Genomic DNA, 24,970 nt, shown 5'->3' with positions numbered 1-24,970 from the left:
TCATGTTGTTCCTTCAAGGGGATAGAACTTAGACGGGTCTTTAAATGTCCCTTTAGCCCTCCGATACCGTTTTGTTAGTTACATACTGGGATATCAACACAACATAAACAAATAAACTACTTTGGGAAATGGCAGAAACACTCGATATCTATAGAGGTACATGTACAATGAAAGAATATTCTCTCAAGCTGGAGCCATCATTCTCTGAAGGTCTCCTTGGCAGTAGGGTCACTGGATTAATGGTTTCACAAATCCCGCCTTCTGAAATCCATGCCTCCATTTCTTTGGCATGTGACGTTGAAGGCAAACAGAAGAATCAATAACTTCCTGACGGAGCAATAAAACAACACATAGCATTTTCAAAGTTAGTCAAGTGCACACTAGGAGTTGGGGGGGGGGGAAGTAAATGATTCAGCAAATATGCGGTCCCTGGCAGGTCAAAAAACACACGACAGACTTACCTGGTCCACTCGGTCTACTTGTACACCAAACTTGCCTCCGAAACCCTTCGCCGAATCAACTTGAGAGCAGTGTTTGGAGAGCTTCGTCTGATACTCATGGCCAACAGCTGACTGAAGAGATGATTAACAACGTTAAAATGAAATTATTTTCAGTGCAAACTTGTCATTCAGTCAACATTACAACTGAACTCGGTTTACAAACTAAGATGTTAAAATATCCCACATGGCTGTAGATACAACATGCACAACCAAGGATTGGTAAATCTCAGTAAAATTTATGGAGATAATAACTGCACACGTGCACTTTAATTATTCCACAATGCAATTGTTTCCCAATATCCATGTATCATTTCTTGACTATTTATGAAGACTTCTCTAAATAGACAAAGACAACATGTAGAAAAGAGTTATAGTCAGACAGAAACACGAAGGAGAAACTGGCAAAGAGCGGTCAGGAAAGAGACACAAAATTACCTAAAAAGAGAACAGATAGAAGAAAAACAGGACTGTGTAAGACGTTTTCCTGACTGCAACCAATAAAACAAACTCTTAATACATTCCAACCCTTGCATTGCCATGGGCCACACATCTGTAGCATAAACATGAAACCAACCAAGACCATCACTGAGATGTCTACCCTGCTGGGAAACTGGTATTATTGGAGACGCTCTATGGGGAAATCATAGAACACTGTTCATTGTAGCTAGAGTGGGGCGAGGGGTGACAGTTTCCTATATGTCACCATGTCCCTCATGAAAGCCCAAGGACAGAAAGGTTGACAGGTAATACTGCACTGGTTGAAGCACTCTACAAAAGGTTGACAGGAAATACTGCACCCAACAAGAAGCATGTAGGAAATTTGGCCATCAAGGTGGATACATTTAAAAGGAGTTATAAACCATGGTTGGTGGGAAATTAAAACATACATTTGCATCACAAATATGGAACGTTTTAGAAAATTGTACATGTACACAACATATTGAGTGCATATAATGTCGGTTGGAAGCAAGATGGATAAGAGGCCGGGTATGAAAGAGTATGAATTGGTATTACGCTGGGCCTCCAGCTACAGTAGGAAGACGGGGGCAATAAGGACAATCTTCAACATGGAAGGAGAGGATGCCTGCACATTGGAACACTCTACATGTACAAGAGGGAGCCATACAACTTCCATTGTGGTCTGTCGAAACCCCCACCAACCGGCCTCTCCGGTCTTACCTACACGGGCCTCTCCAGATTGCTGCTCCCTTGCCGGTGTGATCAAAAATAGATCTACTGACAATTTCGGGTGCTCGGAGAGCCTGAAGCACAGCACCAATTGTTTGGCGAAGATTGCCTCAAAAGTCCTGGAGATGAGTGACCACTTTCAGCCTCCACTCCAGATAGATAATTTAGGTAGTTTCACAAAAGGGAAGCGTGTTCGGTTTCAAATAGGCCACACATCAAAGCGTGCCAGAGAATAAGGACACTAATCTCTCAAAGCACAGTGGGGGTAACAATGACCACAACCAAGGCCACGGGGTAGCCCGCTGCAACCACAGAGTATAAGGCCCCCTAATTCCCAAATCCAATGGCAACAGAGGATCAGAGGGACATAAAAAAGTTTAAGCAGGGATGATGGAAATAGCAACGTATGAGCTGTAAGATATCGATCACAAAAATAAAATGTTGCTATTCTATTTATGACGTGGACGTTTAATGAAAAGCTACAACAACTAGCTTTAAAACCTTGAGTCTGCTTGAGACTAGGACATGATGCACCAAAACCTGGCATTTGAACCAGAATGTTGAATTTTTTAGGTCTAGGACAGTCCCTTGTGAGACAGTCTGTTTACATAAAAAGGGGTTTAACCAGTACAACGATTACAACTGGATGGTTTAATGCCATTTATTTGCTCGTTGTACACAGTTTGTGAGCTTGTGCAGTGGCTACTTCCCATTCTTGTGTTTGGCCCTCCTCTTGAGCATCACCCAAGTACTTGGGTTCTTACACTGTTTGTGATTGTTGGAATGACTTTTTTTGTTGTTGAAGAACTCTACAGATTGCATCTTTTGCAGCTGCCTCTCTCCAGTATTTCTCGGCTGTGTCTGCTCCCTCCCTTCCACCCACCCCCCTGTTATCCATGCTTGCCTGTCACCCCGTTGTCAGAGTTACCCTCCACCCACAAGAACGAAAAAAAAATCTGATGGACACTTCTGCTACATTGTTGCACTTTTTTGTACCTTTCTTCCCAGCCTCCCTCCCTCCCTTCATCTTTCATGTCCCGATCTCTTTTTGTTGAAGCACTCAGAGTGCATCATTTGCAGCTTGCTCCGTCCTGTACTTCTCCCCGGTCAGGCTGCTGCGTTGTCTGCGTTTGCTTGCTGCCTCCTGCTATCCCAGTCTGTGGTTCTGGTCATAGCATTTTTTCCCCCAAACTTTAAGCCATGCTGCACAGCAGTTGCCCTGCTGAACAACATAGCTAAAAGACATTGTCAAAGCTAATAGATAGGCCCTATTGGTTTTGCCAATGCTTGCTAATGTTCGTCAACCTAGTGCACAGTAAACCCAATGTCTGTCCCTCTTCAGAGTCTACAGTATTCTGAAATCACAAAGCCATGCCTCCCACCACAACTCCAATGTGTTCGAGAAAAAGCTTTGTGATGCAGGATCCAAAATAAACTAAGTTACAGCAAGAAACCCATTATAACCCCAATCGCAGCAGCTATTAGGATTTATTTTTAAATCAAACATTAAAAGAGACTTTCAGCGCACAAAGGAGTCCTGAACAGCAGGAGCAGCATTGCGCGACATTTAGATAAAAGAAAGTATAGTTGAGGAGGAGGCAGTCATCTCTCCACACACAATTGTTTAGTTGTTTGGGGGGACACAGGCGGTAAAGGGGCAATAAGAGAGCAGCGGGGTAACAAACTGCCTAATGGTATGGTTCTCCTTCAACTCCAATAACTTACTCCTCGTGTATTGCACGACACTACATCCGAAATCCAAAACCACCTTTCAAAAGGCAGAGCAATAGCACACTTACACACACCATACTAGAACACGTAGATACTGACGCCAGCACATGTCCCTACTCCACCACACAAACAGGACAACTGGGGTCCCAAGACACAACACCTCTCTCCTTCAGAACACTGTGGCATACCACAGAATTAATACATGCCCCAAAGCTCACCGATTAGTACAAACTCGTTCAGGACTAGGAAAACCACCTCCTTTCAGGTCATAAGAACTACTGTTCCCACTATAGAACGTTTGTGTGATCACCTAATGCATTCTGGGTGTTGTAGTCTTGATTTGCTATAGATGACTCAGTTAGAATAACACCTGAAAACCGTGACTCGTAGGACTTGAGGCAGCGTCCATAATGACCTGGCGTGAGGCCAGCATCCTGCTCATACATATAGATTGGCATTAATTCAGAGATCAACTGAACAGAGCTCGTGGAGTGCAACTCTGGTACAATGACACTATAGGATGATGGCCAGAAGCAGAATCAAGGTATTCAGAGGACGGCATAGTGGGCCGCACGCCGACAGGCAAAGCAGCTTCTCTGGCATTATGGAAAAGTCCACCCATGTTGGGGATAGGACACCCCCATCCTTAATGGATACGCACAAATTCAAAAATACCAACAGAAATCTGAATGCGTTGTCTGACAATTAAAGGCATATTTGTCAAACGGTCCGTAGTTGTAAGCAAATTAAAGAGTAGCTTATCGACTGACAAGATACATGAATTATTAACCCTTTACATCCCCCAGCACCTTTTTAAAAATGCAAATTGTTCAAATACAGCTGAATCGATTTATATCAAATCAAAATAGCATCCTTTCTCAGAAACGTTATACTTTCATGCCAACTATGATAGAATCCATTCAGTGGTCTTTGTTCAATCTTTCAACATTTCTTCTGTGAGATAAGATCTGAAAACACACTGTTTACCCTTCCCCCCCCCCAATAAAACTTTTCTCCCATGAGTGGATCTTCCTGAAACTTTGTATGCCGAAACTTCGCCGACTGAGTCCTCAAACAGGCACGTTTTGTAAAAATCCATCCATGTTGGCTAAAGTTATATAAACAGATTTAAAAAATGCCTTACCAATACAAAGAATGCCTTACCAATACAAAGTGCAACTGAATCATAACTACGCAGTGGCGTCCGCCACGGTGTAATATTTGTGTTATTTTATATGAGGTATAACCTCAAAAAACCCTTACACTTATTTTTACCACCCTAGAGGTATTGGCAGAAATTCAGAGGTAAGGGCACATCAAACTACAGAGTCTCGAGGAACACTGGTAAACAGCAGATACCTTGCAATGGCATAGGTTCATGTCCTTATGTCCAGATCTTTACCAGCCAGAGCAGCAAGTGCGTCACCGGAGCACAACAGCCAATCAGGTAGAGAAGGGCACCCGTAGTCCACTCTGCACAGTGCGCAGCCACTCCACTGGGCATACATGAAGTGTGGACACTGCACCGGTGCAGCTGTGAAGGAAACCTCTTCTCCATTCCAGATCTGAAACTGCATTTATCCGTTTTGAAGGGTTTCCAAATTAGCTCTTTGTCTCACTCCTGGCACAGACCCCAAACAAGGAGAATAAGAAAAGTGTTTGTCTGAAAAGCCAGAGGAATTCAGAAATGCTTGGTCTCACCCAGTGCAAGAGCCGCATCTCCAGATGTCACGTTAATAAGAACCACATATGGAGGCAAAGGAAAGGAAACTGTAAATAGAGCTTTTGTCGTCGTGTCACTGATAGTATGGGTAGATTGGACCATTGTGCCTGGCAGTGGGAGAACGATCACATGGGACGTAAACTGACAATCCTGTTTAATAGGAAAATTACAATGTCATTTCTGCACAGTCTGAACATTGCAAAACACTTTAAACAAAACTCTGAATTATTTTCGAACCTTATTTTCACTGAATGCAATATGTGAATGTCCGCCATTTGTTTCACTGAAAACAATATACATCTGCAGCTTCATATTTTCTGTGCACAAATAATGGTTTTAAAATATGCATAGTTGTGGCACAGAAAAATACTTCTAAAATAGTGGAACAGTAAATCAGAATGTAATTACCTAATAAAGGTAGTCCCAATGCACCCAATCCAATAAAACTACTATTGACCCAGGTATGATGCTGAATAGCACATACTTGACTTTAGACTTTGCTTGTTAGTAGTGATGGTTATCGCTGTTTATCCGTCAAAGTTCGCAAGGCATAACCCAAGTACATTCGCAAAGGTAAATGATATGATATCTCGGATTAACAATAAAAAACATATTAACAATAAAACATATATAGTGGATATTAACTCATTCTGTAAAGATTTGTCTAATATTGATCTTCAGTCTGGTGTACTTTCTAAAATGTTGAAATCCAACAAAGAAATACTGGGGTAGAGAATGAGACGGGGATTGAAAGCGGCTAGGGAATCATAAATGAGTGAACGTGAACAGCTGAAAGACCAGACAGTAGAGTCAGGTAACATCAGTCCTGTGGCGCATTCAGGGCGCCCATAGAGGTGTTTGCGGAACAAAGCAGTGGACAACCCAAGCCAGCAAAGTCAGCCCGAAGAGCAATGGGGAAAGCACAGAGGTGCTGGCAGCAACACAAGGCAGCGTCAGACACAGCTGTGAGGTCACCTTTGAAGGAGAGCAAGGGCAGAAGGCATCCCAGGGCAGAAACGTCAGGAGAAAGAAGGCTCTCCATCACAACACTGCACAATAACCTCGGTCGAGAAGCCCTTAGTAGAAGAGGGAACTGCCTGGTAGAGACACCAGTGGCCAAGGTTGCTAATCATAAATGGCGGTGCAGGACCAGGACTCACCATAAAAGTAAAACACTTGCACCAGGCCTCGTTTTGTGTGAAGAGCCAGCCACCTGGTGGCAAATAAGCGAAGTGCATGTGGGGGATAAAATAGTGCCCGGAAAGCAAACCAGATGAAACGGGGGGGGGGGTTGGGGGATGCATCCAGAGGGTGGTTAAGCGGGAGAATGCCTCCGTGTACGGGTTGTTTGGGACCAAGAACCTGCCGGATCCTTTGTCTATTTTGTAGTTGACAGTAGGCAGCTGTGCTGTGGATCTGATGGAGGTGGACAGGCCTAACTGGCTATAATAGTGCATGTCGATGCGTCTCGACAAAGACAAAGAGGCGAGTGTATCCGGATTGTAGGGTAATGTTGAAACCAGATGGGCAGAGGAAGTCACGTGGAGGTTCTAGGAGTGCGACAAAATCATGTTTCCCCCCCACACCAACGTTAACCATGAGCGAGTAAAGACCCATCCAGTGACAAATGTCGGAGGTTGTGTGCGACTTTGTAAAGTGTCTGGAAAACACCAGCACCCTTATTTGAAGGAGGCACGAAAACTTTATAATCACACGCATCATAACAATCCTCCGTTCATAAGGCAACAGCAATGATGCGGAATTATTGAAGACAATGTTTGTATTCAACTCTAATAGAGCTAATCCATTTATTTGAAACAAAATTAATAACATAACAATTCTTGTCCGTCAGAGTACTTTCGGAATTTCAGTTCATCACACAGATGCTGCTCCATATTTGGTCTCAAGAAATATTTTTAATAAACATGTGGATGTCACCAATTGTCTCCACTGGACTATTCTTTCCAGCCTCATATTGAGCCTAATAATGTAAACGTTCCTTTCATGGGCCGGTCAGCCCTCAATGCGCTACTCACGGCTTGTGCCTTAATAAATCTAGTTCTTCAGATTGGCTTTAATCAGTTAGTTCACCCCATATTGGTCATGAATTGTCTGCTGACCATAACCGGTAAGTACAGAGACAGACTTTTGTTCAGTTCTTAAAAACCACACAGTTTTAACCAGTAATGATCGGTCTGTCGATAGCCGCCTGATGCATGAGGCAGAGCCCTGATGAAACTCACCAGATCCGATACCCCATGAGTCAAACATGTGTCAGCCGGCATCAGCTATGACAAAGGACATTGGACACAAGAGACACTGGGAGACATCTGCTAGAGAATTACAACCATTTTAAGATGACTAAGGGGAGACACACATGTGATAATAGAATAGGAACTCTGAGAAGGCAATTAAGGACAAGATTTCTTGCATGTGGTAGAAGAAACACAAGTGATTCAATTAAATGGACTCTACTCCTGACTCACAGTGTGTTGAGCAGGGTGGAGAAAACCGGACAGAAATCACATGCTCTATCTAACTCACCAACTTTAGCAATAAATTCATCTAAGGAATAACCTGCAGCTTATTTTGTGATCGGACAGCGAACCCTTCCCTTTCCAATTATTTTTAATTCCACGCTGCTTACTAGCAACAGTAGCTGGACCAGTTTTTCTGGAACAGTAATATCCTGAACTAGACTCATCAGACTGAAACCAGCAACACCTATTTTAACAAAGTGTGGTTGACTTATTACAGCTGCAGAAAGTCAGCTTGTGTACAGCTCTTCTGTGGAGTACAGAATGATGAATACATTCATTTCATCACTCACACAAGAGGTGCTCTGAGATCAGCTTTCTACAGCAAGTTCCGACACCTACCAGTGTTGACATGGAGTGAACGTACTCCGTTGGGTAAGGTATATTGCCATTTAAACAGGTCTGGGTAGCATGATAGATGTAGTTTCCTCCATGAATTGTAGCTTAGAAATTCAATGAACGTCGACATTGACTGTTATTTGCAAGGTTGCAAGCTGGCGGATTATTTGTTGAATACACAGACCCAAAATGGGGTCAGTAAGGATATCAAGTGGGTGATTAAAGACAAAAGGGGAAGAAAAGTAAGTGAGAAACAGAACACACGCGATTTTAAAAATGTGTACAAAAATTGCGGTGTTAGGAGAACAGAGTTACTTTAGAGCGTTGTTTTGATCCTGGAAAGCGTGCATTGTTGGGTTACATAAATGAACATAAAAGGAAAAGAAAAAAAAACAGTAGAGAAAGCCAGTAGAAAGAAAGCAAAAAGTAAATGACAATTTACACACTAATGCATATAGAGAAACACAAAAAGGGCAATTGATGGACAGAATACTTAACAATGTCAAACATTTAGCCCAGTACAGTGATCTGGGCCCAAATCGGTTGTTTTTTTTGCTCCCCACACCATTCCGGTTTGTACCCAGCCATAGGCAAATCAGTCTTGACCCTGCTCCCTATGAGAACAGTCCAGCCCGAACTGCCAGCCCAGGTTTTCCTGAGACCGGTTTCGGGGTATCACCCCACATCAGCCAGGCTAGCTTGACTCCAGTGGCATGGAGAGCACGGGACCCACGTCTGAGCATACCCGTCCTACTTGGGGTGACAAATGCAAAAAGAACAATAGATGGACAGAATGCATAATAATGCCAAATATTCACCCCAGTACATAGATCTGGGTCTGGGTGTGAATGTTTAATTTATTCAGCATGCTGTCCATAATTTGTTGCTACAGCACCTTTTGCCACAAATTGGCAGAGCATGCCCAGACGTGGGTCCCTTGCTCACTGTGCCACTGGAGTCAAGCTAGCCTGGCTGATGAGGGATGAAACCCCAAAACCGGTCCTAGGATGCTCATTTCGGGTCTAGGACGAACCCGGCTTGGCAGTACGGGTAGGACTGTTCCCATGAAGCACAGGGTCAAGACTGATTTGCAAATGGCTGGGTCCAAACTGGGATGGCATGATGAACAAAAGAATGATGGATTTAACCCAAATCTCTGGACTTGGAGTGAATGTTCTATTCATTCAGCATTCCGTCCATCATTTGTTGCCGCAGCAAATAATGGATATAGAGGGCTGATGGAAATCCCTGTATGGATTGTATTTTTAGTACTATTTTGTTTTGGAAAACATGAGGTTGGTAAAACACTTGAAATGGTCTCTAGGAGAGACCTAAAAGTGGCATCTTGTCACTGGCACAATATAAATGAACTGGTCAGTCATAATGGTACTTCACAGCTGACTCATGGTCTTATCATAGTAACGGACATGTTCTGAATCACTCACAACTTTGGTCATCTTTTGAGGTAGCTTCGTCACTTGCGATTTGATCATGCCAATGACCCTTTAATCCATAAACAGTAGTATTTATAAGCCCTCATGCACAAACTTTCACTAAATGTGTGTGTATATATATATACACACATATATATACATATACATACACATATATATACATATACATACACATATATATACATATACACATATATATACACACATATATACATATATATATACACACATATACATATATATATATATACACATACATATATACACACATATACATATATATATATATATATATATATACACATATACATATATATATATATATATATACACAAAAACATATACACATACATATACACACACACAGTGTTTCTCCGTGAGGAAAAGATGAGTCGCTCGCTTTCCGTGTCTTTAAAGCATTTATTTGCTGTTATGCATTGCCTGATGCATTTCGGTCACAAACATTGACCTTTCTCAAAGGCAGAGCACGCCACGGTTTAGCAGGTGAAACAACCGCGCCCAGCACATTTATTAGTTCTAAGAGAGCTTGTCCATTGGTGGTCGCCTAACAAGGCTGGCTAACTCCCAAGGTGTGCTGGGCTTTGTAGTTCGCAGTTGCCTACACGTTGTAACTGCTGCCGTCTGTTCTCTATCTGCAGTGTTTGTTGCACGGAATCCCGCATACCGCTTCTCAGGTTGCTGGGACCTTTCCAAGGTCCGGTCCTTGGAGGCTGCTCGGCTGCCCTGGGTTTGCTTGCGCAGATGAAAGGTTTTCAGTCCGGGGTAGGGCAGTGTGCCGGCGCTCTTCGTGGAGGAGCGTGACTCTAGGCAGGACCACACCTCTGTATATGCACAGTGTTTCTCCGTGAGGAAAAGAGGAGTCGCTCGCTATTCACTGAAAAAACCATAGGTTTCAGGCCTTATATAGTTAGGAATTAGCTTTTAAAAAACCTTTGAAATTCACTCAAAGAACTATAAGTTTTAGGGGTGTTATAGTTAGCTGGTGTGAGAAGTTGGCCTGATATATGATGTTTCCAATCCTGGAACCACCTTGTATCAGTCCAAGCTTTCCCTTATGGTGTCTGGTTGTAAGTCAACCTTGTAGACAAGCTATCTTAATGGTAGCATAGACTAAGCAGCCTTAAAGGCTTAACTCAAGAGGTCGTGTTAAGCGAGCTGTTTTACCAATCACAGTCCTGTAATATCAAATGAAAGGACACCACACAAGTATATATTATAAAAATATATGTATTTATTACTTAAAATAATCCTCAGTATTCTTTATGAACAAAGGGGCACAAGCGTTAAATCAAAAGCACAGTATAACAAACAAAGTTGCACAATTATGGATGAGGGCGAGGGGCCACTCAGACCATATACTAAGAAAGTGGTATAAGAGATACCAATCGAACAGTGGTTAGGCCTAGGGCCTAGGGAATTGCTGGGAGCAGTCGGGACAAGCAATGCTGAAGTCGGGAAAAGCCCGCGGGATTCGGGTGCAGTGCTGAAAGCACACGCATGCACCAATGCAAGTCAATGGTGCATAAAAGTTACACAAGCAGTGTTTAAGGATACTTCCGCTGAACCTAGAAGGACAAAACTTTAGACACAGACCCTAGAGGTGTGTACCAGTGTGGGAACACCAGCGTTGCAATGTTACCTCACCCACAGGAAGCGGGTGCACAGGGTCGAAGTAGTGTCGGGTTTCGTCACGCTGGTTCTTGGTGCTTGAAGCTGAAGATGCTGCAGGCGCTGTGAAGGAGAAGTGTCCGGTGGGATCCAAGGGTGGATAGAAGTCGGAAAGTACCTGAAAGCAGAGGGGACAGAGTCTGGGTCACTCAGCAGTGACCAGGGTGGAACCAGGATGGAACCAGGCAATGTCGGGCGCAATCAGGTGGTTGTCGAGGAGCTTCTCTCCGCTGTCACGTGGGCTCTGGGGCATCTACGAAGTCCAGGAGCGGGTCACGATCTGTCCCACGAAGGCTCTCGCTGTTGGCTTCAAGATTGGAGCAAACAACACTTGGCAAAAGCAATCCACGCGGAACTGGGAGATTGCTTCTCACTCTGACCAGGAAGGTCAGAGTGGGGGCTCCTTTTCATGGGAGCTGGTGCAAATCTGGAGCAATCACAATCACAAGTCGTATTTCGGTTTTCATCGGCACAGGGGCCACAAGCCAGCTGGCAAGGGACTGGCCAACGCGTTGAGCCAAAAGTAGCAGAAGGGCCCCACGCAGCACTCGTCGAGTGTGGAGGGCTGAACTTCGGTGCAAGAGTGGCTCAGGGTTGGGGCTTCTCAAACCCCGGTGTACAGCTTCGAGGGTCATTCGTGGGCTGCACGGTCAGCGTCTCGTGGTCTTTTCAAGATGGCGTGCCCCACGCTTCCGGTCGCCTCCACGGGTCTCAGCTCTGCAGGGACTGTGGATCGGGCTGTTAGAAGGCAGGCAAGCTTGATCTCGTCGATCTCTGTCGCTCGAGTTCCGGCGGGAACTGCAACAAAGCAGACGTCGAGGTGCTGGATGGTGCCTGTTTGTACAGGGTGGTCACTCCTTGACCACAAGGGAGATTCTTCAGTCTTCTACGTTGAGTAGGATGTCGAAGGGTCCAGAGTTTCGTTTCTTATGTTTCATCAGGATAATCTGAAGTGCATTGGCACTGCTCCCACTCTTATTCGAATCTGGGGGGCTGGATTACCTGCTAGGTCCCCTCCTATGGGTGGGACCCAGGAAGGGGGTGGATACACCCCTTTCCTTTGATCCAGGCCGCGCTGGGGCTGGTGTGCCCCAGAACCGGTTTGACCGGATTATGCAAGGGGCAGCCTTGTGCTCCCCATGCAGTGTCTGGTGTCTTTCAAACCTCCCTGCTACAATCCACTATCTCCTGTCTGGGGGGGTGTGACACCTCCCTGCGACAGGAAACCCTTTGTCCAGGCCCCTTTGGCTGAGTTTCGGTCAGCTTCAGGGGGTCAGACTTGTGTCTGTGGCAGAAGCATCCATTTTGTGGATCTGAGGCCCTTTTAGAAATTAACCGCATTTCAGTAAAGTAACATGTCTTACCCCTCTAGAGGGGTGGAATGCTATCCCCGTCGCCAGAACTGGTGAGGGGATAGTATTCCAAATCGTATGACACCTTACACGACATGTTTTGATAAAGCCAAACCAAAGTTGCTATATAACCACGAGGATTATAATGCACTTAATAGTATATGGTATGGCATTATCCTGAAACAGCTTAGGGATTTGTTCCCGACGGCTGCAGACAGGTTCAGCTCATGCTAGAGCTCCATCTCACATTAAACCACGCACTCTGCCTCCAGAATTGATAAGGCCTTCCATAGGAGTGACTCACAGGTTTATATGTGTCCAGATATAGGTATACTATATCTAAGCAAGAGGTGATTACACCATCTTGCCCCAGCTGAGTGATCAGCCAGTTGTGTCAATTTAAGAACCAGCCAGGGGTGGCAACAGATATGCTGCAGCCCCTGGTAGGCCTTGGTGGCACCTATGCCCTGAGCACCTATAGTGCATGGTACAGGGGCTGACAAGGAGTCCATTTCCAATTGTGGTATGTACCTAGGGTACATGGAATCCATTTTACAGAGAGAGCAGATAGCCTGGGGCCCCTGATTAGCAGGGAACCAGGCCAACTAAGTCAAAAACCAGCTATACACAAGGCAAAAAATCTGGGGTAACCATAGTAGGGTAGCCACCTTCCTACAGCTGGACATTTCACTCATACAAAACCATTGAAATTGCGCCTATATAGTTAGTTGTACTAACTATATTTCGCGCACCCGCAATCCACTGCTGATGATGTCACATATTAGATCATTCATGACATGGTCAGTGACATCACTGATGACATCTCAAATGACATCACTGATGACATCACTGATGACATCATCCAGTGAATGTGGTTTGCTTCGTTATTTAAATATGCATTATATATATAGCAATTTGCATTGAAGAATGAGTGGATATATATAAATATTTGGATGGAGGATTTAGTAGCAGCGTAATTGACTGTTTACTTGACCAGTTTATAATGTCTCACTAAATATAGTGGATAGTGACTAAACTGTGTGAATATCTGTATCACTTTGTCAGTTGTTGTGTAAACTGATTCTACAGTTGGTTACTAGCTATGTGAAAGTCTATATTAGTTATTGATTAGTTAACTGAGTATTTGTATGGGAGTGTGAAAGTGTGTGTGGTTCGGTGAGGGGGTGTGTGACTGTCCAAAGATGTGTGAATAGTTGATTCAGTAGATATATGAAGTTAAAACTACATGTTCTAACAGTTTGGGTGAGTGAATCTCTTTATGGGTGTGGTGATGAGCAAATATATTTCTCAATGGTACAGGTCCAACAAACTAGAAAAATAAAAGGCAGTGTATGTGTCAGTTCTTGTATATAAATAAGCATACATAAGACTCAATGATTGTGTGAGTGACTGTATGGATAACTGTATACTTGTAATAATGATTTTATAATTCACTAAGTAGGACTTACTATCTAAATGAATAGATGAAGTGGTGTTTGTATAAGTGTTTTGCTAAGTAAATATGTAAGTATGATCCATTGTTTGCATAAGTGAGTAGGATGACTTCATATGTGAATAGGATGTGTGCTGTTTAATGTCGATATAGGTGTATAAGTATTTTTGATAGTGTTCTATTGTTCATGGACAGCATGTATGAGTGAATCTACAGGTAAGTGATTAGATGTGTGTATACATCTATGAATCACTGAGTGGATTTTTAGATACTTGTATTGCTGTGACAATGGATTCAAATATGATACTCGTATTTTACAAAGAGTGATGAAAAATTGTAATAGTGTATGAAAAGGTGTATGTGATTGTCACGTGGATGAGGTCATCAGTGATGTCATTTGAGATGTCATCAGTGATGTCACTGACCATGTCATGAATGATCTAATAAGCAACATCAGCAGTGGATTGCGGTGCGCGCGAAATATAGTTAGCACAACTAACTATATAGGAGCAATTTCAATGGTTTTGTAGGAGTGAAATGTCCAGCTAACTATAACACCCCTAAAACTTCTAGTTCTTTGAGTGAATTTCAAAGGTTTTTTAAATGCTAATTCCTAACTATATAAGGCTTGAAACCTATGGTTTTTTCAGTGAATTTGCAAGGTTTTTTAAATGCTAATTCCTAACTATATATGGCCGAAACCTATGTTTTTTTTCATTGAATTTTGAAGGTTTTTTAAATGACAATTTTTAAATGTATTAATTGTTATTTTTTTATACTGATTTAGCTACATTTTTGCAGGCAGGTGTTCAGAGGGCACGCCCCCTTTTTACAACGTTCTGCAGCACAACCCCTGGCGCGTTTGCAGAGGAGGAACTAATTCCCCTTGCATACTGGGGATCCCTGGGGGGCAACTAGCCCACCAGGAGACTCCAGTATAAGCCAGGGAGCTGCATTACAGAGAGGTGTAATGAGGCCACACCCTTTTTTTACACCTCTCTGCAATGCAGCCCCCGGGCGTGTTTGCAGAATAGGAACTAATTCCTCTTGCATACTGGGCGGTCCCTGGGGGCCAAGTAGCCCACCAGGAGCCTCCAGTATGCGCCAAGGGGCTGCGTTGCTTTGTCCCGGGGGCGGCGGTCCCCGGGGCAGTGTGTGTGGGGGGGGGGGGGTTGTGGACCCCCCCACACTTCTTTATCACTATGCCGCCGTGATTTGGTCCCCCCGGGGGGGGGGGGTAATTTTTAAAAAACAGACCAGGTTTTATGAAAAAAAAAACAAATTGGGGCCTTTTTTGTCCTTGTGGGACCACCTGGGCAGGCCTAGGGGGTCAGGGTGTATCTACCCTGCCCCCTTTGTCTTCTTCACGTTTTTTTTTCTGCTTTCTTGTGCCTCGGTCTATCTACATGCACACATATACACATATATATATATGCATTTATATATATATGTATGAGTGCATATATTGATATATATATATATATATATACACACATACATAAACATATATAATCTGCATATCTATATAAATACAAATATAAATGCATGCATACATATACATATACATATATGCATACATATGCATGTTATTTACATGAAAGTTTAAAAAACACTAATAAAAGCAAAGCTAAAAAGCCACCTCATTACAAACAGAATGGCTTTAACTTAAACGAGGGCGAGATCTATTGCATTTTCAATGCTTGTTTACTTTCGTTCCATCAAGAAGGCATTCAGATGTGTCACACATTTGCCATAAATTCCGAATGTTAGCACTCTAGTTGCTCATTATATCACTGTAGTAAAGCTACTGCTCACCAGGGAAGTCTGCTGCTGGTATTCAAAGTGCATGTTTCAGTCTGCATGTCAGAATTTTTTTTAATTAAATAAAAGAGGATTTGAGAAGTCACTCAAAATGTGCCCTAATTTTTCTTTCTGAGGCACTAGTCATACTTCCTATGGCAAAATGAACCCCCTCATTTTGTTCCTTTTTAAATTAAATGTTTTCAGACTTCCCACTGCATTCCAATCAAAATGGCTTCTGGAGTGCCATACTATTGTCATAAGTAAGACTGTTAGCGCTCTAGTTGTTCTTTAGAACACTCTGGGACATTCTGTCATTGGGCTATACTTGGGCTATATCTGGGTGATATTTGGGCTACATTTGGGCTCTTTTGTCTCCGGTGGCCATCTTGGGAGACTGCATGTCAATTTTTTTATGAAATAGATTAGGATTTGAGAAGTCACTCAAAATGTGCCCTAATTTTTCTTTCTGCAGCACTAATCATACTTTCTATGGCAAAATGAACCCCCTCATTTTGTTCCTTTTTAAATTAAATGTTTTCAGACTTACCACTTCATTCCAATCAAGATGGCTTTTGCTGTGCCATACTTTTGTCATAAGTATGACTGTTAGCGCTCTGGTTGTTCTCTAGAACACTCTGGGAAGCTGCAGTAGAACACAATGGAATCAACCGACAGTCGCTGCCCTTGTTGGATGTACATGTTTTACTGAGAATGTCAGACTTCATTCTCACATGACTGAGAAAGATAATGTGAATTTACAGAATTAAATATGCTTTCAGTTTCGCTTATAGATCCCCTTCCAAACCACTGTGGGAAAAGCATGAGATAATAGTTTTCTTTCAAACATGATTCATGATATCCCAGCAGAAGGCTTTTTTACATGGTAAAATCACCTTAGAACACACCACAATTCCTAAAATGAGTATGGTAACATCAACAAATGATTTATAATGTAACTAAAGTCCTAAAACCTATTAACTCCAATGCTTTTAATGAGGTGCTATCATGTATATTGGTCCCAAGATGGCTGTCAACACTTCTTGGATGTAGAATCTGTGTTTTGAAAACAATTTTTTTTGCCTTGGGGTCCTTGTGGGACCCCCTGAGCATGCCTAGGGGGTCAGGGTGCTTCTACCCTGCCCCCTTTGAGTTCTACACGTTTGTTTTTCTGCTTTCCTGTGCCTCAGTCTACCAAGGCACAAGATGGCTGCCAACACTTTCTGGTTTGGAGTGTTGACAGACATTGGCAGCCAATCAGAATGCAGCTCGTGCTCAAAAGGTAAGCTTACAGTAAGCTTACACGTAAGCTGCTATAGATGTATATATTTTTTCTCTTTTGATTTTCTCAGGAACTACTGGAGGGATTTTCACCAAATATAGCAAAGGCACATCTGCGTACCAATCCCTAAAATTTTGCAAAGTTTGGCGTAATTCCGTTCAGCGGTTCGGGCTGTAGACTTGTCAGAACGTCCTATGGAAATTAACATGGGGAAAACACGTTTTGGGACCCCCTTTTTTCTCAGCCCCCACTTCACGAATCCCCCAGAAACTTTCAGGGAAGGAGCGCAGCGGAGCTGGCCAAAATTTTGGAAAATTACACGCAAATTCCTTAACCGGCGCCAAAGTTATTCCCAATAGAATGTTGCGGATTTCCTATGGTAGCCAATCCTAACATATATATATATATATATATATATATATATATATATATATATATATATCCAAAATTTACAGGAACACCAATTCGAGAAGACTCCAGGAAGTGTGTAACCACGCTTTATTTTCACTCTGCACCTTGCAGGCAGCCCCTTAACTCAGGAAACACATCAAAATCTTTGAATGCGCGGGGACGCGTTTCGGGATAAGAATCCCTTCATCAGCAGCAGCATTCGTTGCAGAAAGGGCAGCGCCGTGAAAACACTCTTTTACCCGCCCGCTGTGGGCGTGGCCGATATCTCTGGCATCATGGTAACTGTAGTGCTTCAAATAATCCCTAGTGGGTGCGCTCACCATCTTCTGCCTCAATGTTAAAATAAAGCCCAAGTGGTTTCCCTTTCTGCAACGAATGCTACTGCTGATGAAGGGATTCTTATCCCGAAACGCGTCCCTGCGCATTCAAAGATTTTGATGTGTTTCCTGAGTTAAGGGGCTGCCTGCAAGGTGCCGAGTGAAAATAAAGCGTGGTTACACACTTCCTGGAGGATAGATAGATAGATAGATAGGATATATTTCCACGATTAATCCCCATCTTGCGAAGCAGATTAAGAGGCGGCACACGTGGTTAGAAGGGGTTTCACCATTTCATTTATTTACATCAGGCATGACGCGTTTCGGAATTATCCTTTTTCAAATGCCCTTTCAGTAAAAAAGTTGCCACTGGTGTCTGCAGTTCCTTTATAGTCTTTTGTGTGCTTCCATTTAACCTAAAGTAGGCATTTCAGGGAAGGAGCGCAGCGGAGCTGGCCAAAATTTTGGAAAATTACACGCACATACATACACACACACACAGAACACACAGAACACACCCCCCCACCCCTATCCCCCACCCCACATCCCCCCCGCCCCACCCCACCCTACAATACCCTACAATACCCCTGGCCCCACCCCACATTCCCCTCACCCGCCCCACCCCACATAAGTATATATTTTTGTCGGTAAGACCAAAGCAGCAGCGGAATAAAACTTAGTTATGGGTTACATCTAGAACGTACTATCCTCTGCATCATGGGTATAGGTTTAATAAAGAGATGCTGATCATACTTATATACTTAAAGGAAGGCTAAGTACATCCAGATAGGAAATGTTTCATTTATTGTACGGTAAAATAACCGGTTAGGACATCCTCAATGTTCACCATTAATCTAACACTCTGCTGTAGATCACACAGTTGTTGGACTAAGCAAACAAGATTAAATGTAGTAAATTAACTTGCTTATGCACCCGATACAAATCTGATTGATTGATTTTATGTAATGGTGCAGCTTGATATTTTCTGTGCAATTTATATGTAAACAGAAAAACGTTTGTTTTGCCTTGAACCTTTCCTATTTTCTTCAACTGTAATCACCCCGTGAGTGTTGGGCACAGGCTTGTGTACCACATAGGGGCATTGTGGAAGGTATTCCTCACTTCTATTTTCTGAAGAATTTTGTTTATTAAGTAAACCTGAAAGACCTCTGTCCGGCTGGACATGTCCTTCTGAAAATATAGAAGCGATTTCGTCTATATTTATTGGTTGTGTTTTATTACATATGCATGGGACCACTGTTGTTTCCATAAAACTCTTCTTACAAGAGGCTACCGTTTCCATAGGAGAAATGTATCTTTAAGAAGGAAGGCGATCAGCATTAGAACATCCTCGGCTCTTCCTTCATTAAACATAGTAAATAACGACCACGTACAATCCTAGCAACCGGTGACGCAGTCGAGCGACTGTTTTTCTGTTCAAGTCACAACTTGTCCATTGCGCAACTAGCCACCCACACTCACACAAACACCACACGAGAAAACGGCACTAAAAGAAAATATTATAATTCTGATCACGAAGAGGTAAAATAGGAATAGTTTATTATAAGTAAGGAGAACAAGAGGATTAACGACACCCCCTGCCCCCCAGCTCTGTCTTCCGACAGAAAAAAGGTAAAGTACTCTCAAAGCACTACGAACACACCAATAACCTGAATAGAACTGATAAGGAGACAGCAAGAGATGAACAGGAAAGAGGAAATAAATATGGAGAGTGGCAAAACGTCAGCTGCTAGAACGACCAGATAATTAATTATAGGAGAATGTTGCATGGACTTTACCACGTGCTCGAGGCAGCAATGGGGAGGGTGCTTCCTGTTTTCCACTTTACTATGGCAAACAAAAAAAGAACAAGCAATGGAAATGCAATTGGTCTGCATTTTCAAGAGTAAGAGCTACCAACCTAAATATCAATGTTTTTTACCTCTGTGTTGTGGAGTGGATGTATGTGGTGTCCAGTGCAAATGTGTGGTGTGTAGTAGCATAATGCAGAGAACAAGTATATGGTATTTAGTGTATTGAATTATGTGGAGTAGGATTGTGTGTTATGGTGAGTAAATATGTGGTATGGTATTTTGCTTTGTGCAGTGTTATGTAGTGGAGTTTAATAATGTTGTGTGCTGCTGAATTAATATGGTGCGTTATGTAATTGTGTGGACTTGGATTAAGTGGTTTCTTGTTGAATTATGTGGTGTGAAATGGAAATGTGCTGAGTAGATTTATGTGGTATGGAACTGTGTAGCGTTGAATGAAATTATGCTGATTGGAATTATGTGGTGTGGAGTGTGTTAATGTGGATTGTATTTATGTGGTATAGATTGGTTTTAGGTGGGGTTTATTTATGTGGTAGTGAGTTCAGTGTTACGTGGGATTAAATAAGGTTTCAGTGAGTGGTATTTTGTATAGTGTAATTATGCTGGGTGGTTTTCAATTGTGTGCTGTTGAATTGTGTGGTGTGGAATTGTGTCGTTGTGTGTCACAGTAAACATCAAGTTATAATGTAGTAATGGCACCCCATGAAAGCAGCTGTTCTCGGACTTTGAATGTTCAGCAAATGTGGTGAGAAAAACAGGATATCTAGCCCCGTTTACTGAAACAGTGCTCAGAGCCTAGGAGCCAGTGAAAACTCCAGCACTTCGAAGGACAGCTGTTAAAGAAAGGAGTCCCTGAAATGGTCATTAGATGGGTGGTGTGGTAGGTAATAGTCTTTGGTACCTGCTCTCGGGGATAGCCAAGCCCAGCAAAAAGACATGGCAAATGCATGCCATGGACAAATGGGTAGAAAGAATATGAGAGCGACGATGAGGCCAGAAAATTGGTTGCCTCTGGTCCAACAAAGTAGATACAGCATGTTTCGAAGAGACAGCGCAAGAGTTGTTTAACCGAGACTTAAAAAAAAAAAGCAAACAGCCCAATCGCCTGCCTGATGCCCACCCTACATGTTCTAAAGAAAGCTACCGACCCGTAGTTTCAAATAATAAAGAGGGGTGTAAGTTATGATGGCTCACTGCATAGCACACCCTGCAATAGCTACTTGAAGAGGCTATTCAAAATCAGCCTTAAAACACTAAAAATAAGACAGTCTAAAACAAATGAAAACCCATGTAACTTTGGATGAAGTAACTGGTGAACATATAAAAAGCTGCAATGCCCGGTGCGATCTAGCATTCCTTCAATCTGTCCAGATGTTTAGACTGTCGCAAACCTGCGCCTAAAAACATCCCAGTATGCAAAGTGCTGGAGACTAAAATGTCAGGCATGGCATTCGGTGTCTACAACATGAGGGCACTTGGACAGGTCAAACTTTGAGTGTGTGCGCCAGCAAAAGGGCAGACACGTGCTGAAAGTGTAATTTTGCTTGAGGGTGGTGGTTTTATGTAGACCTTCATCTAAAAGGAAACAAAAATCATAAAAGCACTCAACGAAAGTAAAGACATGGGAAAAAAAAAACAATTTTCTCAGAGCAACTACACTACTCAGTCGATGACCCGTCATAGCCGGAAAAAAAAAAAAAGTGAAAAGAAATGTACATGCATTCCTACCAAAACGCGCACAGAAACACATGCATTCAACAAGCACAGAAACATAGCTTTGCTAGAAGAGATAATCAGTATATACAGGCACATTATAAAGCACACGGAGAAACACTTGCATGAAACAAATATAACACCAATGCGCGCTCGCTCACACACGCACACACACAGACTCACACACAAAGACGCACACACTACTCCGCGATACCCATTCATGGCTATTAGCACACCTAAGTAGGCACAGATATGCTTGCATAGGTACACACACCCAGTAGCAGAAGGAACAAATACAGATACACACATCTCAACCAGTGGCGTAACACAGGCCCCCGCAGCCCCTGTGGTGCCGCCCCCCCTCCCCCAAACGCTTCGGATTAAATCCAGAGCGTGAGCCCCGCCATGTACTTTGCAGGGGGACCCCCCTCAACTTGTCTTAACGGAGGGTGACCTGTTCACAAATGAACACGAAAAGTTGAGTAAGTACGAATCACAAAGGCCCTCTACAGACCCAACCTTTGGGTTTACAACACGAGTCAGAACTGGTAAGCATCACCGATGCAGATAGGTTGCTAATAGTCCTATGTGAGCCAAGTGCACAGAGGTGGGTGGACAGGTAGAGGCTCTAGCCCCCTGCTGCCCACTGCCCAGGAGAGGATAGAATCTTATAGATATCAGGGAACATTACACCTGCATATTGTAGCCCTGAAGAAAACCACAGGAAACAGCATGACATCTACATTCTATGAAACGGAATACAGTGGGGTGGGGGGGGGAGGGTTAAAAGCAGTTAAGGGGGTGGTGATTTGTAGATGGAGTAAGATTAGATGAAGGGGAGGAGGTCTGGTGAGTAGTGAACAAGGAGGGTACACCAGATGGCCACCTACCAGCGAAGCAGGGAGATTCCTGTATGACCAGCGCATAGACCCTGCTCCTCTAACCAGTCAGCACAAACACACTCGCTGAGGATTGACCAACGTTCAGTGGAACAGCACATATAACACAACCCTAAGCGCTCGGGGTTTCCAAGGAAGGGCCTACTGCGCTGCCACGAGACATGCAAGCGTTGAATTCCACTACGCACAAGAAAATTGAAACAAATAATTCAAGGCGCCGAGCGGCAGACTAGTGGTTCTGTCTAGCGCCGGCGACGCCGTAAAACTCCACCTGAGGGGAGCTCGGGTCAGATCCTCATCCCTCCCACGTAACCTGAGGCGGAAGCCGGGTGCAGGCGAGTGGGTGCATTTTGTACTGAAATCAGTTGATTTTAATGTTTTGCTTGCTATTTGCTGATTTACAGCGATTTTAAACTGTGTTGTGTTTACTGTGCGCATTGCGCTCCTTTCGCCCTTCGAATCACCTGAGGCGGAAAGCCGGGTGACTTTTAGGATTCCTTTGCACCTTATTCATTTTAATCTGTCACTCACCCCTCATTGTTCTGCTATCTATGCTGCGCTGCCTTGCCTGGAGCGTACGTCACCCAATCAGCCGATTTTGGTGCTGAAGGGGGTGCTGGGACGTGTAGGCTTCGCGCCTGTAGCGGACATCTTGGGAGGAGGCAGGCGTGCCGAGCGGCAGACTAGTGGTTCTGCCTAGCGCCGGCGACGCCTTAAAACTTAAGCACCCTTGCCTCCACGCAGCGGACGCGAGCAGCGGATGCGCCTAAGGAGCGCCAAAGGAAAGCCCGTCTGCGCCCGTCAGGGTCCCGGAGACGGACGGGTGCGGGCGGGTTTGGGTCCGGTGAGTTGGCTAGGATGCTAAAATACACCCAGGATGAGCTCTTAGCTCTTAGGGACAAGGTGAATAACTGTTGCACGGTCTTTCCTAAACTACCCACAGGCAAAAGACGCTGCCCTGGTTGTAGATGGATACCAGGCAATGGCTCCATTTCTATTCCCAAGTCCATACCCAACAAAAGTAACTGTTTACTATTAAACACTAGGTCCCTAGGGAAGCATGCACTGGACGTCTTCAATCTGTTGACCGACATAAAGCCCACCTGTCTCTTTCTTACTGAGACGTGGTTGGGTGACTGTTCGGGCCCGGACATATCCACAGCGATCCCCCCCAACTATGTCATCTTTAGGAAAGACCGAGCCAAAGGCAGGGGCTGTGGGGTTGCAATGGTGGTGGATAAGCGCTTTGCATGTTCAATTATAAACACGGATGACATTCACGGATGCGAGACTCTGGGATTCTCTCTCTCCCTGTCTCCATACCAATCGTGTTCGGGGCTCCTGGTCTATAGGCCTCCAGGACCTGTAGGCTCTTTCCAGGAGGAGCTCCATTCCGTAATTTCTGCACTATGCGTAAGATCACAGCATTGCCTGCTTCTAGGCGACTTCAACATCCATATGGATATTGAGGATATAGCAGACAGCATCAAGATTAGCGAAACCACTGCTTCATTGGGACTCATCCCATATCTCTCGGCCCCTACACATATTGTAGTGTAGTTCCTATCATCCCAATAGGCTCTGCGCATTGGAATAATACCTACAGCAGTAAAGGCCTAGACCAGACGTTAACTAGGTCTACTACTGTCGATACTAGACTTAAAGTTTTGGGTTTGCCAGCTTAGCTCAGAGTTCACTAGAAACTTTCTCGAATGTTCAGGAAAGAATTAACTCCCCTGATTAGACAAGAAGGGATTTAGTTTCTGACAACCATAGAACATGACAACTTTGCTCTCCCCTAATCAAGAGTATATCTCGAGAGTCGTGTGAACAAAAGGCAATTTATTTTACTCAGTCAGTACGTGCATTCTTAGTCTCATCAGAATGTAGAGAAAAGGAAGAGACGGGCGTGTTCAATAAAAAGGTGTTATTTATTGATCAGTCTCTTTTCTCGTACAAGAGAAATGGATCGATATTATTGCAATACTTATAGTTAAGTAAAGTGCATACATTAAAAGCAATAGTATAAAATACTGTAAAAACATGGATATGGTTTCTAAGCCATAAGATGTTTTAAAATGAATAAAATATATTACATACACATATACATTTGACTAAACGTACTCAACTGGTGTTTCTAGATACGCCTACCCCGTGTACCTGACCCAAGTCTAATACGAGGGCGGGAATAGAAAGTTACAGTTTAAGTTAAGTTTGTTTTTGCCAAGTGAATAACTTAAGAATTCTCTGTGAGGGGTTATTCAGTTCTGTACCTGGAAGTTAGGATGAATGAGGAATGGTATCTCTCTCTCTGGTCTCGATATTCCAGGCTGCCTGCGAGGGCTACCCAGAAACGCCGGGGCTGGATTTCTCGGCAGGAGAAGTCAGCGTGTCTTTCAGCGCGTCAGGAAGGCGGGGCTGCTGCCAGCGGGGTCTACTCTGCTCTTGGCTTCGGCAAGTATGGCTGCTCCGTCTCGTCACCACGCGTGTGTTTGCATAGGGCAAGATCGGTAATATTTATACCTTTAAGGTGCCGAGATTGACGTAAGGATGGACATAGATACGTCAATAAGGATGTCATACGACTTGCTCGTTAGCACATTCTTTTACTAAAGTTCTCGGTGAAATCAAAACAATGGCCGCAGGGTTTTGCCCAGGTTGTCATAGGTTTGATTTGTTATGAGAACTCCGTATGCCTTATCAGGGGCTGGAGGAATATCGCTTGTCTAATTAGATCGCAAGCGTTATGA

At 43.6% G+C, this 24,970-nt stretch overlaps 1 protein-coding gene across 3 annotated transcripts in view; it reads right to left on the bottom strand.

The window, feature by feature from the left end:
- CTTN (cortactin) overlaps positions 1-24,970 on the bottom strand; it is a 277,969-nt gene that overhangs the window by 136,394 nt on the left and 116,605 nt on the right. For all 3 annotated transcript variants that reach the window (XM_078684298.1, XM_078684300.1, XM_078684299.1), the window contains exon 5: positions 462-572. In XM_078684298.1, the coding sequence (XP_078540424.1) occupies positions 462-572 (111 nt within the window). The remainder of the gene's footprint in view (positions 1-461; positions 573-24,970) is intronic.

The sequence above is a fragment of the Lissotriton helveticus genome, chromosome 3_2, assembly GCF_964261635.1.
Source record: "Lissotriton helveticus chromosome 3_2, aLisHel1.1, whole genome shotgun sequence".
NCBI lineage: Eukaryota > Metazoa > Chordata > Amphibia > Caudata > Salamandridae > Lissotriton > Lissotriton helveticus.
The sequence above is the reverse complement of the archived record's forward strand: the minus strand, read 5'-3'. Positions and strand labels throughout refer to the sequence as shown.